The sequence below is a fragment of the Antennarius striatus genome, chromosome 20 (assembly GCF_040054535.1).
Source record: "Antennarius striatus isolate MH-2024 chromosome 20, ASM4005453v1, whole genome shotgun sequence".
NCBI classification, from domain to species: domain Eukaryota; kingdom Metazoa; phylum Chordata; class Actinopteri; order Lophiiformes; family Antennariidae; genus Antennarius; species Antennarius striatus.
In genome coordinates, this window is record NC_090795.1 from 3,233,251 (window position 1) to 3,247,822 (window position 14,572).

The 14,572-nt window shown below is 43.7% G+C and overlaps 1 protein-coding gene across 5 annotated transcripts in view; it reads right to left on the reverse strand.

Annotated features, from left to right (window-relative positions):
* Positions 1-14,572, reverse strand: part of LOC137587533 (RNA-binding Raly-like protein) — a 71,595-nt gene that overhangs the window by 22,173 nt on the left and 34,850 nt on the right. Inside the window, exon 1 of one of the 5 annotated variants that reach the window (XM_068304007.1) lies at positions 1,924-2,043. The exons of the other annotated variants lie outside the window; for them this stretch is intronic. Within the exon in view, the coding sequence (XP_068160108.1) occupies positions 1,924-1,960 (37 nt within the window). The 5' untranslated portion in view covers positions 1,961-2,043. Of the gene's footprint in view, positions 1-1,923; positions 2,044-14,572 lie in introns of those variants that run through there. 5 annotated transcript variants of the gene reach the window in all.

A 14,572-nucleotide genomic window follows, 5' to 3' on the forward strand; every position in this document is an offset into this window, starting at 1 on the left:
TCATTTTTATTCCAACCCCCCCCCCCCCCCACTCAATAAAAAAGCATTCCATGCAAACTACTCCTGGTGTAACTGAGGGCCGGAACCCCGTTTGATCTCTGAAGATTCCCTGAGCTGCAAAATCTTTAAATATTTATGGACTTCATCTGAAATGCTCGCGTTCACACTCAGACTCAACATAAGCAGGAAGCGGGGGGGCTTTTTTTTTTTTCCTACCACCAACCCACCCCCCCCCATCCCTTCCCTTTCCTCCCCCCTCCACAGGACTAAATTAATCACACCAGGATAAACACGCTCACAGGTGACACGGTTCACCTTTGGAAAAAGAACAAAGATGAATCCCCTCCTGCGTTCCCTCTCTGCTGCACATTTGAAAAGAATCACCCCCACCCCACCCCACAAGAGTTTTCTTTTAGCCCATTATTCCTGATTAATAAACAATGACTGTGTGAAAGCACTTTTCATGCAAAGCGTTCTTGTAGAACTCTGCACAGAAGAAAAAAAAAATCACAATAAGAGCAGCCGGGAGGCCCCAAACTCCATACATTTTTATTTCCATGTGTGTCACACATTGGTATAGCTGCGGCGCTGCTTCAGATGCACCGTGGAAACGTTCCGCTAACTGGCAGCCAAGAACAGAATCTCAAAGTTAGACTCATCCATCTTTTTTTTTTTCTGACCACCTCTTTATTCCTCTGTTGCTGCTCCTGCTTGAATAAACTTAAATGGCAGAAGTTGATGGTAAGCATCCAGCAGGAGTCACAACCTTTGAGCAGATGAAGCAGATGAAATCCTCTCACCAACATGAAGCCTCCAGGGTTTCACGCATCTATTTGCAGCTCAGTTTTTTGCATTTCCTCAGCTGAGGAGGACAAACTCTGGATGTTTTTTTCTCTCTCCATGACCTGTATCACACTCTGCAGATGCGACGCGCACAAGGAATGGGGGGAGTCGCGGGTGTGCATGACTGTAAGATGTGTTCCAACAACAAGCCAACTCACAAATAAAGCGTAATGTTCTAATAACGGTGAATGCACCGGTTCATAATGGCCCAGATGGTGTGTTACAGCCTCTATATGGCACCCCGGAGTCATTATATTCATTGTAGAACGATCTGCTGATGTAGCGCTCAATAAAGTGATAAATGAAAAAAAAAAAAACCCCAACAACCCTGAAGCTCGCAATTACCTCTCGACCTTCAAAGCGCTTCGTTTGTCTGGCTCTGGAGGCGCGCATCTCGGATCAATCGGTTCATGATCAATTAGGCACGAATAGATGAAATTAATATTTGGAAATGACCAGTAAGGGCTTCACTGATTATCCCAAATGCCGTCAGCGCAAACATTTCCCATTGTCACCATATGTGTGAAGTAATTAATGGAGTCCGGACTGTGTGTGCGTGGAGCGTGGAGCGTCCAGCTGGAGAGAACAGCACAGACATGGCCCCTAGTGAAAAATCCATTTTTTGGGGGTAATGCTTGATGAGTTAATGCGAACCGAACCACAAAATGACTCTTTGAATTATTGATTGCGATCGCGGCCCCGGAGGAGTCCGCGCGTTTTTGTTTTTTTTTTTGTTGTAAATTTTTTATGATAATGCGCGCTAACTTCAGCAGAGCGAACGGGGCAGGTGCGTCTGCGTGCAGCAGGTGACCCGACTTCCTACCTATTTATTCGACTGGGAAGTTAAGATTCGACAGATTAAAAAAAAAAAAAAAAAAAAAAAAAAAGCAAAACAAAAAACCCCAGATCCATTACAGACCAAATCTTCCACGCGGATTAGAAAACGGCTGCGCTTTTACGCATAACTTGCGCGCGTTTGATGCATCGTTTTCATGCAAGACTCGTCATTTTTGCAACTTGCAATCGAAGCTCCAATCAGTAGAAAAGAAGCTGTCTGGTCATGACGGCGCGTAAACTTACATCGATGGTTGCGGCGCTTCCCCTTGTACATGGTCATTATGTACGGGTCCAGCTTTGCGCTCTTTCGGATCGGCTTTCGGGTACCAGAGAGGACACGGAGCGGAGGGACCAGGCGTTGCTGCGATACTTTGGGACTAGATATAAATTAGCCCTTCAGACGGAGGCGCTGGATCATACCATGCTCGGAGAGGGGAGAGGGAGAGAGAGAAGAAGGGGGGTGGGGGGAGCGCGGTGCATCTCATCCACAAACACAAGAGCGCAGACCAAACCATAAATGTTCTAAATTAGGAAGCAAAACATAAACCAGGGAGGAGAAAGACTCAGGATTTTCCTCTCAGGATTCATTTTGATCAGACTTTACATTACATTTTAAGGAAATTCTCTTCCTGCTGGTTCATGCAATTTATATTTTAACCACCTTTTATAATTATAGGTTAAATTATCAAGCTTTTGTGGAGGTGTATAGCTGCACGCGTCACAACACCAAGCGCTCCTACCTGTAAGCTTAACAAGGCTGTCATTAAACTTTTATTTCTCGATATCAGTGGCGACCTGCAGCCTACTTCTCTAGGTCGAGACATAATCATGACTGGTAATTGGAAAAATCTAAATTACCACCTGAGCAAACGCAGATCGTCCATCAAGGCGGCTCAGATTCATCATTACCGGTTTGATCCCCATGAGGTGACTCCTAACTATGAAGGTGAGACCCCTGGATGAGGATCCTGATCATCCTCAAGATGATTAGATTGTTCCTCAGGCCATGTTAGCATTCATTCTGTCCATCCGGCACTTCAGTTTTATTTTCGCAAAAGACTGAATTTCAACTTGACTTTAAATTGTTTCTATACAAGGTTTTTTCTTATTTTTAATTCAAAAAAAAAAAAAAGGTTTCAAAAAAATTTGAACCCCAGTCAGGAGAAAGAACCTCGAGTTCTGACGATTGACCTTTGAGGTGACACCGCCTCGTCCTCGGCGAAGCAAACGTTCCTTTCTGTATCAAAAGACGAGAAGGAGGCCCCCCCCCCCCACCGGAAGCCTCTGTCCGATTATTATCCGACTCCACGTGAGCACACACACAGACATCGGCACGAAAATAATCGTCCACTCCCTCCACAACCTCTGGGTGCACTTGAGAAAAGGTGCATCTCATCTTACTTGCAAAAGGGGGGGAGGGGGATGGTGTTGCTAAGGAGACAAGGATAAGGATCTGGCCTGGATGTTGATTTTGTGAGATTCGTTTCATTATATTCAGTAGGCAATTTCAGTGGGGGAGTGAGGAAGAGGTGGGAGGGGGTATCCCACTTGCTAACAGACTCATTGGTTTGTTTTAGCACCGATTCTCTTCACGTTAAAGTCATCGAAGACTCGGGTTCTCATCCTGAATGTGCCGACAGAAGGCAGTGTGGGCGCCGGGGACAAAGCCGCCACGCTCGCTTTTGTATTTCTTTAACTTCAGTCTCCCTGACTTTTCTGGTGTTTGAATGAAACACAAAGGTGAGTGTAAAAAAAAAAAAAAACCCTCACAAAATCAGTCTGAGGATGAAACTCCTGACAAAGAAAGGCCATTATGCCCCGGTTGTATGAGGGCAAACAACATACAGAAGTTCCAGCGTGGATGAATGGATGAAAACGTGCAACCTGCACGAGGATGAAAATGGAGCAGACCCCTTTCGTCTAAACGTGACACCATAAAACACTCAAACCTGCAACGCGCCTGCGTTCTATTCGAGTAGCTTCACCTGCCGGATCAAAGTGACGGCTAACAATATGGAGATGTGAAAGATTTAAAGGATCACAGAAACACGCCGCCGCCCGGCAGGGCCTCATCGGGAATCAAAGAAATGTCACGGCGGCGGTTAAAAGAGGGACGAGAAGCAGAATGAGCAGCAGAGGAAGGAAGCGTTTTTGAATCTGATGACCTGGGAATGGAACTCAAACAGGCCACAAGTCTCCATTATTGTTTCCTGGGGGGAGGAGAGGTGTCGTTTGTGAGGCGTGTGCGCATGTTGATTCACAATCGTCCGTTAACTATCTCATGTTTCTGCAGCAACATTTGAAATCAAACAATTCCGGAAACAGGAAGTATGGCGGCGAAGGGTTTCGATCTACGTCTCCCAGTCGCCGCCGCCGCCGCCGCTCACGCTTGAAAAAGACAAATGATCTTCTTTATTCTTTTACTTAGGAAACTTATAAAAGATGATTTTTTTCCTCCCAGTTAATCTTGTGAAAATCAAACCGGATCAATACAGAAGATGTGATTAGTGGTTCACGCACCGGGCTATAGGTTCAAATCAATTTATATGGGATTGATTTTTGCACAGGTGATGGTTGCTGATGGTACATTTTTACTTCTTTTCCCCCTTCCTCCACTTTTTCTAGGTGAAAAATCAGTATTTGCTATAGATTAGTAGAGCAGGGACATCTGCTGTCCGGGATGGATTAATACAAGCAGCCTCCAGCAGGCGAGAAGGAAGGATGTACCGCCTTACACAGCACTACACGCAGGATTTAAATCAATACACCGATTCACTTCAAAAAAGGTTTGATGCTCTCATCTAGCATTTAAATCAAGAGGCTGAATCATCTCAGATGATTAGGAATGTGACTTAAAATATTTTCTGATGTGAGATTCAATGGAAAAATGCTCCACATCTGTTTTGTTTTATGTTGAATCTGTAATAACAGGAGAGAAATACTGAGATTTGAACCTAACTTGTCCAAAATTCCATCTATTAATGTGTAATAAAGAGAAAATCCTATTCCAAGACTAAAATGGTGTAATCAGTGCTGGTAATGCTGCCTCCTTCATCTCTTATTAGCACAATAGCATCTTCGATCTAGTTCAGATCATTTCCTTCACCGCTCCTTATGCTTTTCTCAGTGTGAATAAAAACTTTGCATCCATTTTCATTAGAATATCTCTTCCATACAACTATCTAAACGCATCATTCCCCTTTTTAAGATTCCATGTGCTTCCTGGAAGACGTGCAAGCAGCAACCAGTCCACAAGTGCTCTGTTTTTCTCTGCTGCCGTTGGAGACACGCTTCCTGTTAACAAATGACCCTCATTTCCAGCAAAGATGGAGGGATGCTGCAGATGCCCACAGGGAGGATTTTCCACATGATGGATATAAATCTGCTCGAGCCATCACATCTCATTGGCCTATGACTTACAGCCTCACTTAGCTCATTAGACAGACACCGCTTTTGGCACTGAGTAATTGCAAAACGTATCTAGTCTGTGGAGAGCTGCAGCTGCTTAGCAGTCTGTGACAGAACATCATCTCTCTGTGCTATTCTTACAAAGCCTGAACGACTCATTTGATTTAATGTAGTCTAATATGACAGAATACCGTCCAGCTAAAGGTGATGAAATACTAAAAAAAAAAAAGCTAGGATGAGATAAAGCCAGCTCCATGAGGCTCAAATAGTTTATAAATGAATGCACTCAGGTTTATCTACTCCATGAATAGCCAGCACCACATTAGCAGTTTTTGTATGCTTGGCCGCCCGTCTTTTGTTTTCAAAATGTTTGCATGCAAACGACCATCGATTAATTTCTCCATCAGGGATGCCCTCAAAAGAGAGGAGATATTATTAAGGGGCATAAAGATGCCCCCATCTGAGGAGGAACAACAGCCTCCTCCTGGTTCCCGCCTGCAACACAGAGAGGAAGCAAAGTGCGCCCCCTAGTGGAAAACAGGCAGAACCACTGCAGCTTTGTGGTGGGTGTTGGTTCTAAACCCCAGCATTTGGCTGTAGTGATGGTCTCAAATGGAATATATTGAGCATCCTTTGGATGCTGTGACTTCAATCGATCGGCATCAACCAATCAGAAACGTGTCAACTGATGATATGCTCTAATTTGTAGTTCAAACTGATTTTTGTCTTGGATTAATCGTCTGAAATCAATGATCAGCAGACCAAACTATGAAAGGGACATATGTATATAATATAATAATAATATAATATTAGTGTAATATAGTATAATATAATATAATTTATTACAAAGAATTTATCCTTTTACCCAGTTTCAGAACTATTCAAAAGTAAATAAATAATAAATGCGCCTGCATGTATTTATTGTGTTTTAAAATTCAGGGACAAAAAAAAAATAAAAGTCACAAATCCTTTAGGCAGGAAACTGTCATTATTTCCTCCCCCAGTATATAAAGGAATTACTTTCTAAAGGCTGAACAGAAGAAAATACATTCATCCGCCCTCTAATGCGCCTCAGTTTAGTCATTTATCATTTCGCTGCACATGAATTCCATTTACCTTGCCTCCATTCTCTCAAGTAAGACCTCATTTAGTTTTTATTTAGGTCCTAATCTGCATCATCCCTCCCTCCCTCTCTGCTTGCTTAGTTTATCTTATTTTCCTTGCCTCTTCTGTCAGGGACTCTGTTTTATCTCTCTCTCTCTCTCCATCTGTCAGGGTCAGCAGACTGCAAAGAATCACATCAGAGAGTATTCAAATGTTGACCTAGTCTCCGTCTCCATTCACACAGGCATTAAAGCCTGCCAGATCTGATTCTTCGGCTCACATTCTATCAGTGACATCACAGATAAAACCAACCGCTCTGGGTTGAAGGGGGTTAGAAATCCTGAATGTAACCACGTCACCGACGACCGCGCCGCCGCCCGTGCTGTCGGATCATTTTAGGCGAAGAAAGGAAGACGCAAAGACTTCATATTTGATTCCACCCGCTACACCTGAGATGAACGAGGCTCTGATTTCTGTGCCACGAGTTGCAAAGTGACACGAGTGAAGTAAAGAGTGATCAATGGACAAAAGATGACAAATGGCAGCCTGTCAGGGCTGCTAGATTAAAAATAGACAGAGGAGCTCTATATCTGTAATTGTAACTCAATGATAGCAGTCTGCCAGTCAGAAACCTCTGCCAGCACTCATTCCAGTCTGAGTGTGAGTTTGTGTGTGTGTGTGTGTGTGTGTTTGTCTTTTAGAGTGACGTGTCACATTTTGCGTAAAGCAGTTTAAAACACAGCAGAATACACACAAGAAAGAGAAATAGAATAGAAGCAAATGGAAACAAGAAGTCAAACCGAGTGTGATAATAATTTAACCTTTTCTTTGCCACATTGGCCTCTGTTCTGTCTGGGGGGAAAACCCCCCCCCCCCACATCTATATGCAGATGTAGCTCCTTTTATCTCCTGAAGGGGGTGCTGTTTCCCCTCATTGCAAATATTGTATGGCGATTTAAAGGCTGCAGAGATTTTAATTTCCACGAATAACAACCCCAACATCTGCAGAATAGACATCAAAAAGTATTAGATTACAGAAAAAAAAATTATACTCACTGGAATTAAATTTCTGAAAAAATGAACAGTTTAATTATGTGTACAAATAAGTATTTTAGGATAAAAACAGACTGGTGAGGCATGACAGGATCTCACTGGTCTCTTATATTCTGGTGTAATGACTGCTGAGAAGCACAGGGTGGCGCTCACTGACCGTACACTTAAAATAAACCTTTCCCCACACCTCCCACTCCCATGATCTCCCTCCTCTCTGAGCATGAGCCGAGGAGACTGACATCGTCCTGACCCATCAATTTCATCCGAATTAGCGTTTGAATAAATCTCGCCTTTTGTTATAAGAAGCGCTCATCTCGGCCGATGCTCAAATTTCATGTGACAGGACGGCTCCCACAACTCAGAGTAATGAAGGCAGCCCATCTTCCCCTGTTAGATGAGGTGCATAAATACAGACACAGCTCATTAATAATTCTGTCACACAGGTACCACGGAGAAAGCCGGAGACGCTCTCAAACACTCCGAGTCCCAGATCTCATCAGCTCCAAAGGCTCCAAATAGGAAGACTATACCCCGAAAACCAAGATTATAAAGACCTCTGTGCTGATTTTTTGCATTATCCCCACAAAACACCGCTTGGAAGTCGTCTTTAAAGGCAATAAATGCAAGATGGATAAAGTGCATGAACACCGTGCCAACACACATTCCTCGGTTGTGGAACTTGTTTACCATTTCCCATTTCTGTACCAAGGCTGCAGACTAATAAGAACGTGTGAACAAGCCACAAGGAGTTGTCAAGTTCAGTAACGCACCTCAAACAAGCTGCTATTTATTGAACACAACGCCTCCCTGTGTGCATAAAGCTGGAGTTTGTCAAATTTGCTTAGAGCAAGGCAGCTGTGTGTTTTGGGCCACCTCATGTACGTTTATCCAGGCCGTCAGCGCTATCGGGATTGTGGGTATCACCCTGCCGCGTGTCTCTTTGGCTCTCCCAGGTTGTGAATTTAACCAAGCGAGTAGACGCCTCACCGCTTTAATCAAATCTTCACTTAATGCGCTAAATATTTCAGACACTTTTTGACAAAAAGGTCAAATCCAGGAACGGGTCATTTTCCCCCTCGGCGCAGTTTCTGTAATTAAATCTACACCAACCACAAAGAAAGAGACAGACAAAGGAGATGGAGTCTTAAAGGAGGATTTAAGCTTTAAGATTAGCTCAATTATGCAAAAAAAAAAAAAAAATCCTCACAAATGTTTTGTTCCATTGCAGCGTATTCAATTAAACATGTGTTCGCATGCGGATCTTTTTGTCAGGAGCAGAATGGAGTCTCCCGGCGGTGGAGTAATCCTTCTAACTGAGCAGAGTCGTGCAGATGTAAGGTCTGAGAAGGCCAAGTGGGCAGTTTTGCCATGCACCAGTGCTCTAAACAGTTCTCTGAGTACCTTGGGATGGTTATGGGCTGACTGCAAACCGTATCTGGATGGTGTCAGAAAGGTTACTCTCTGTGGAAGCTGATGCAAAGTGTTGACTGTAATAAACTTGAGGTAGTTAACCGCTGTCGTGCCCGTGGTGACCTTTAACCGGACGGGGTTGGAGCACCCAAGGCTGGGTCCCGTTCTCCAGCTGTGAGTCAGTTTTCTGCCGTTACCAACTGGAAGCCGAAGTGATTCAGAGAAACCTTCGGCTTGGCAGCGTAATCTTCGAGTGAGGGGGACCTCGTGAGTAAGAGGATGGAGGGATGAGGCGAAGCTGCGCGAGACAACAAGGGTAGCGGCGGCGGACTACGTGTGGAGTCAGATGAGGGAACGCGAAAGACGAGTAAACACACGAGAGAGATCGCCCACGGGCGAGGTTACGGGCGGGTTTTACAGTTATTTTCTTTACACTGTCCATCTTCATATGAGATGGTGGGGGTGAAGGGACACCCAAATGAGTCTGTCATAGCAGCATAGTTGGGGGCGGGGGGGGGGGGGGGTCGGAGCGAGGGTTTGCCCTCCGGCGTTGCAGTAATTATCGCCGCATGTGTAATCACAAGTCAAAAAGCATTACTCACACAATGCTTTGGATTTTACTTTTTTAACACTGTGGATTTCTGTTGGGGGGGGTCCGGCCTGAGGAAACATATCGACCGATGGAAATTAAGGAACAGACGTGACCGACCGGGTCGATAAATATGGAGTACGTCGAGTTGGGTCGACTCTGCGTAAAGGTTGCACTCCAGCGGTCGCCGTGGTTGTGCGGATGCAAACCTGGCAGCGGAAACTTTCTTAATGAAGCGTTCTCTCTCTGCACGCACAAACAGAGCATCTGTAAGAACACACATCCAACAAAAAAACCTCATTATGTTGGATGCACGTATCCATGACTCAGTAATGTGCCGTTTAATCCTGATGAGTTGGGGATATCAAAAGCCAAGTTTGACTTTGTGCGTTTAAATGAAAAGTCTAGATCTCTAGATAGTCTAGATAGTCTAGACTATCTCTGGATAGTCTAAGAAAGAAAACCAAGAGATAGTCTAGATAGTCTAGACTATCTCTGGATAGTCTAAGAAAGAAAACCAAGAGATAGTCTAGATAGTCTAGACTATCTCTAGATAGTCTAGACTATCCAGAGATAGTCTAGACTATCCAGAGATGGTCTAGACTATCCAGAGATAGTCTAGACTATCTAGAGATAGTCTATTTCATCCCGAGGCCCTAATGTTAGCTCAGTCAATCAGTGTTTATGCATTGGGGGTAATTATCCAGCTCTGTTCTTCTTCACTGGTCCCAAGTCACGCCCAGTCGGTGTCTCCGTGGTGCTTTTTCGGAGATAGATGCGATATTAACGAAGACATCTTAGCCAGGGTGCTTGTTAGGCTTCGAGCTAATCCTGTTAGTTTGAAGCCTCGCCGGCCACACCGCTCATCTCTCCCAGCTTCCATCAGTTTCATCTGCTAACTGCTATAAATGAAGGCGCGGGAGCTTCAGGGATCCTCCGTCAGTTAAAGGAAGAATAATGTAGCCCGAGACTCCGAGGTGGCTGGTTGGTCAGACGGAAGAGAAGGAGGCGGGAATGAAGATGGATGCGTCTTACTGACTCATGGGGGGTGAGGTTGGGACGTTAGCGATGTGTTCGTTGGCTTTAAAAGATCACAAACCCCCACCGGAGGGTCTTTATAGGTAAAAATGACATATTGAGCTTTTTTTTTTTGTTCTATTTTTTCAAACTCAGATGAACAGCAGATTATTGGATTTGCCCCAAACCGGGTTTTCATCTTTGATTAATTGTTTAAAATAAAGGAAGATAACCATGAGGCATCACTACTGAGCAAAATATATATTTGTCTGTTTGTTAAAAAGCCTGCCACACAAATAAGTGTTGATATAAACTGTTATGAAAGGAAATCAGCTCTAAGAAACGATTTCTCCATCCTTAAGTCTTTGGTCTATATTCTGATCCCAGAATGAAGTGAGTTTCCGGAGCGACTCCGACTCCAATTCCGGGTTTCTACCTTCTGAACCCGGATTTCTAATCGGAGAATTAACTGGAGAATCCTTCGCCAAGAAGAACCCGGATCGTAATCCACTTCGGTTCTACCACAGTGTGTCTCATTCACTAGTGAGCAGTAGTGACAAAGAGACAGAGACAGACGGAGAGGCAGGGAGAGATCCTGGCAGTCCGAGGGGAATGTGCTTTCCTGGATTCCTTGGTGGCTTTATTAAAGCCTATTGAGTCCACAATAGAAATCTTGAAATTTTCTTCATTGTTTCCACATAAGATTTCAACACTTCTTATATTTTACATACATTTGAGCTGGGATAAATCCCCCCACTTTGCCCTGCGGTTGATGTTATTGTTGCTGCGGATGCTGTTGTTGCGGAGCGCTGGGTCAGGCCAACTGTGCATTCAGCGTCCAACTGAGTCTCTCGGAGCATGATTAATGAGGGGGGAGACGGAACATCGGGCTGCATTCTAATCACCCGCAAGGACCAGGAGATATATGGAAAGGATGAAAGAGAAATTAAAAACAGCAAATCACACGTATATGGAATTACAGCTTGTGTGTGATGTTACCGCTCTGGTTGAACGCCATCCTTTTCCAAATTTTGGAATTCGCTCATCACACACACACACACACATAAGCAGTGAATACACACATCTCCTCAGAGGCAACCCCCCCCCCCCAACATGGGGATGAAAGACACAGAGGGGGCCTTATGGAGTCAGCTTTGGCAAGGCTCAACCCAGTGGATCAGGAGGAATTGGCCCATCTAGTTACGTATTGCAATACCCACAAGGCCTCGAACTCATGACTGTTCATGCATCCCAACCTGATCTCAAAAGGAAGTTACTGAGCTGTGCAGTTATTGTAGACATAGCTGGAATTATCTATGCAAATTTCAATGAGAAAGAATCAGCCGTGAATACTAATGGAGGACGATGGAGAGAATTTACACCAGCCAGGTGGAGAAGATGCAGGAGGATTGGTTTGGACAGACATAAAAGAGAACCCCCCCACCCCACCCCCACCCTCCAGGGTATTCATTTAGAACGTTAAGCCTGTGATATTCAGGGCGTTTAAGGAATTGTATGTGTCGTAATTTACTTTACGGCCTCATTTTGTCTATATGAGTTACACATTAGATTTTTTTTTTTTTTTTTTTTGAGACAACCTTGACAACCTACACACTCGTGATTGAGATAAATAGACACTTCAGGAAGTATTATATACAGAATGGCTTTCTAACAGATAGTAGAAACCATATCCTGTTAGTTTCAATTCTTTAGAGCTAATAAAATATAATAGTTTGGTAATTAGCGCAGTGGAAGTGTGATATCTTTTTTTTTTTCCAGTGTTGGTAGTTAGTACGCGATAGATGAAGAGGAAATCCAAACTGGAGAGGAATACCTTCAAGAAAAGTCAGTTATCGTTGAATCCATCCTGAAAACCAACCAACAAGATGACAAATGAACCATTACAGGTGATGGTTCATTCATAAAAATGCTTCCTTTACTTTTATGGCCCTCGAATAATTCATCCATTCATCAGTTAACCTGCAAAATGATGTAATAACTCGTAATGTGTGTATTTAATGGGCAGTTGATCCGGTGAATTGTTAATGTTTGTGAAAATAATTAAAATGTAAGGAAAAAGAAAGACAGAAGAAAAGAGGCCAAAAATAAAAGACTCTAGGCTCTATTCTGACATCAGCATTGCTTTCCCCTCGTCGGCTGTTTGGATTGATCGACTGATTCGGTTACGGAATAAAGTGAATCAGTTGTCAGTCGATTCATAAATCAAGCGCACTGTATACAAAAAGAAAAAACAGCATTACAAAAAACCAGACGGAAAGAGACGCAGAGACGACTGCGAAAAAAAGTTGCGAGCTGCCAATGCTAAAATTTAAAACTGCGTTTGAAGAATTTTTTTTTATGACACGCATTGTACAGCTGTCAACTTGGACGGCCTGAAAACTGAACAGGGAATGAAGAAAACATTTATTCCATCAAAAACCCACTGCAGTTTATCAAAGAAGAAAAAACGGAATTGACTACTCAGACACGACGTATGCCAAAAGGTAGATGATTTTTAAGAACATAACCGTCGTGAACCCACTTTAAGCGTCGCTCTCCTTCCACCTGTGTCTGCTTCTTTCCAGTTATAGTTCATTTTGTGAGTCCTGTGCTCCTTGCTACGCGTCATATTGGCCCAAAACAACGATTGATTGCAGCGCCGCTGCCTTTGTAATCCGCTTAGGATGGATTTGGCATCCAAATTACTTTATTATTTATGTTCCTCACTCTTGCCAATTCCATTTGGAGGCAGTATGATTGGTGATCCATCACACATTATCCTTCATTGTGGTCATTTATATTGTAATGGGATGGACCTTCTCTGTGAAACTTCCAGGTGGATAGAAATGCAGTTCCCTCTTTCGCGAGATGCTCAAAACAAGAGTCAAGAGAAGGGAGATTATCACGTCTGCTCGCCACCAGATGGACTCTCTGAAGACGCTGTTTGGTTGCCCTCTATCCACCATTAACCTCTCCCTCCCCATTCTCCTTTGTTCCTCTGCTCCCAGGTTGCTTGTATCTTCATATATAGACACAGATGTTGTCTTTCTTTGTCCTTTTCTTTTTTTTTTTTTTTTTCCATTAGGACTTCAATCCCCACCTGCCAATCACATCTGCTGCCTACAGGCAGATGCACATGAGCAACACATCAGGCCGGTTGTTGAAAGAGGCACATCTTTAGACAGAAAAAAAGAAAAGAAAAAAGAATAGAGAGATACTCATCTAACCATGTAAAGGCCAAGAGCGATGTGAATCACAATTTGTGTGGCACAAATAAATGAAAAGGGGGTGCCTAACGTCAGAATCTTTCATGGAAATGTCAAGATATCTCTGGCTGCACGGCGCAGCGCCGTACGTGTCGATCCCGATCAATTAAATTCATGACAGCCTGTGATAATTAATATTTGGTCTCTCAGGAGGTTTCTATCACCATCATAAGACATCTGCACCGATCCACCCCTCCCCAAGGAGTTCAGACATTGATGGTGGTGGCGGTGGCGGCTGATGACTCCGCCAAGCCTGAGGTTGAAGGTGGGGGACGTGAATAAACTAGAGGTATGCACAAAATCACATTTAATATAAAATTTACGATAAAGTTGTGCCAACTCGCCACTGGATAGACGTGATCAGCTGATACGAGCATGCATGAGAGGATACAAGGGAAAAACTGACATAAATGTCCAAATGGAGTTTGAGCATCACGTGGAGTACACACTGTACAAATGTGGGGGCTCAGCAGTAGCATCTTTAAGTGTTTTTTTTTAAAACATTTTTGGGACGGCTGAAGGCAAAAATCTGTCACTCTTTATCTCCATGGCGGTCCGTCGGGTCCACTGAGATGCAGCAGATACGTCTCAGCGGGCGACGTCGGAAACTGCTCGGATGCATTCGAGGTTCACGGATGCCAGCAATCATCATATCACAGTGTCGCGAGGAATTTCCCCCCTGAGCAACGTTTCTAGCCAGAAGGAAGGGGATCACGCAAACAGCAAGAGAAATGCATCTTTGCATCTTTTTCTTTTCTTATCCAACAAAACTTTAAAGTAGCTGACGGCCGACTAAAAACGAGGTAAAGCGAGTCTTTCGTGCGAGATTCACCTTCAACTTCTTGAATTTTTACAGGTCAGCATCCACAGATTAATATTTTACAACTTCCAGTCTAAAGTGACTCGTATTAATTGCTCAACCACTGCAACAATTGATATTTGAATCGATATTATCGATTAGGATTCCATCTGGGTTTGGATGATTCAGCACCGTTGGGGGGGGGGGGCGAGATCATAAAGGAGGTAATAATTCCCACTCTGAACA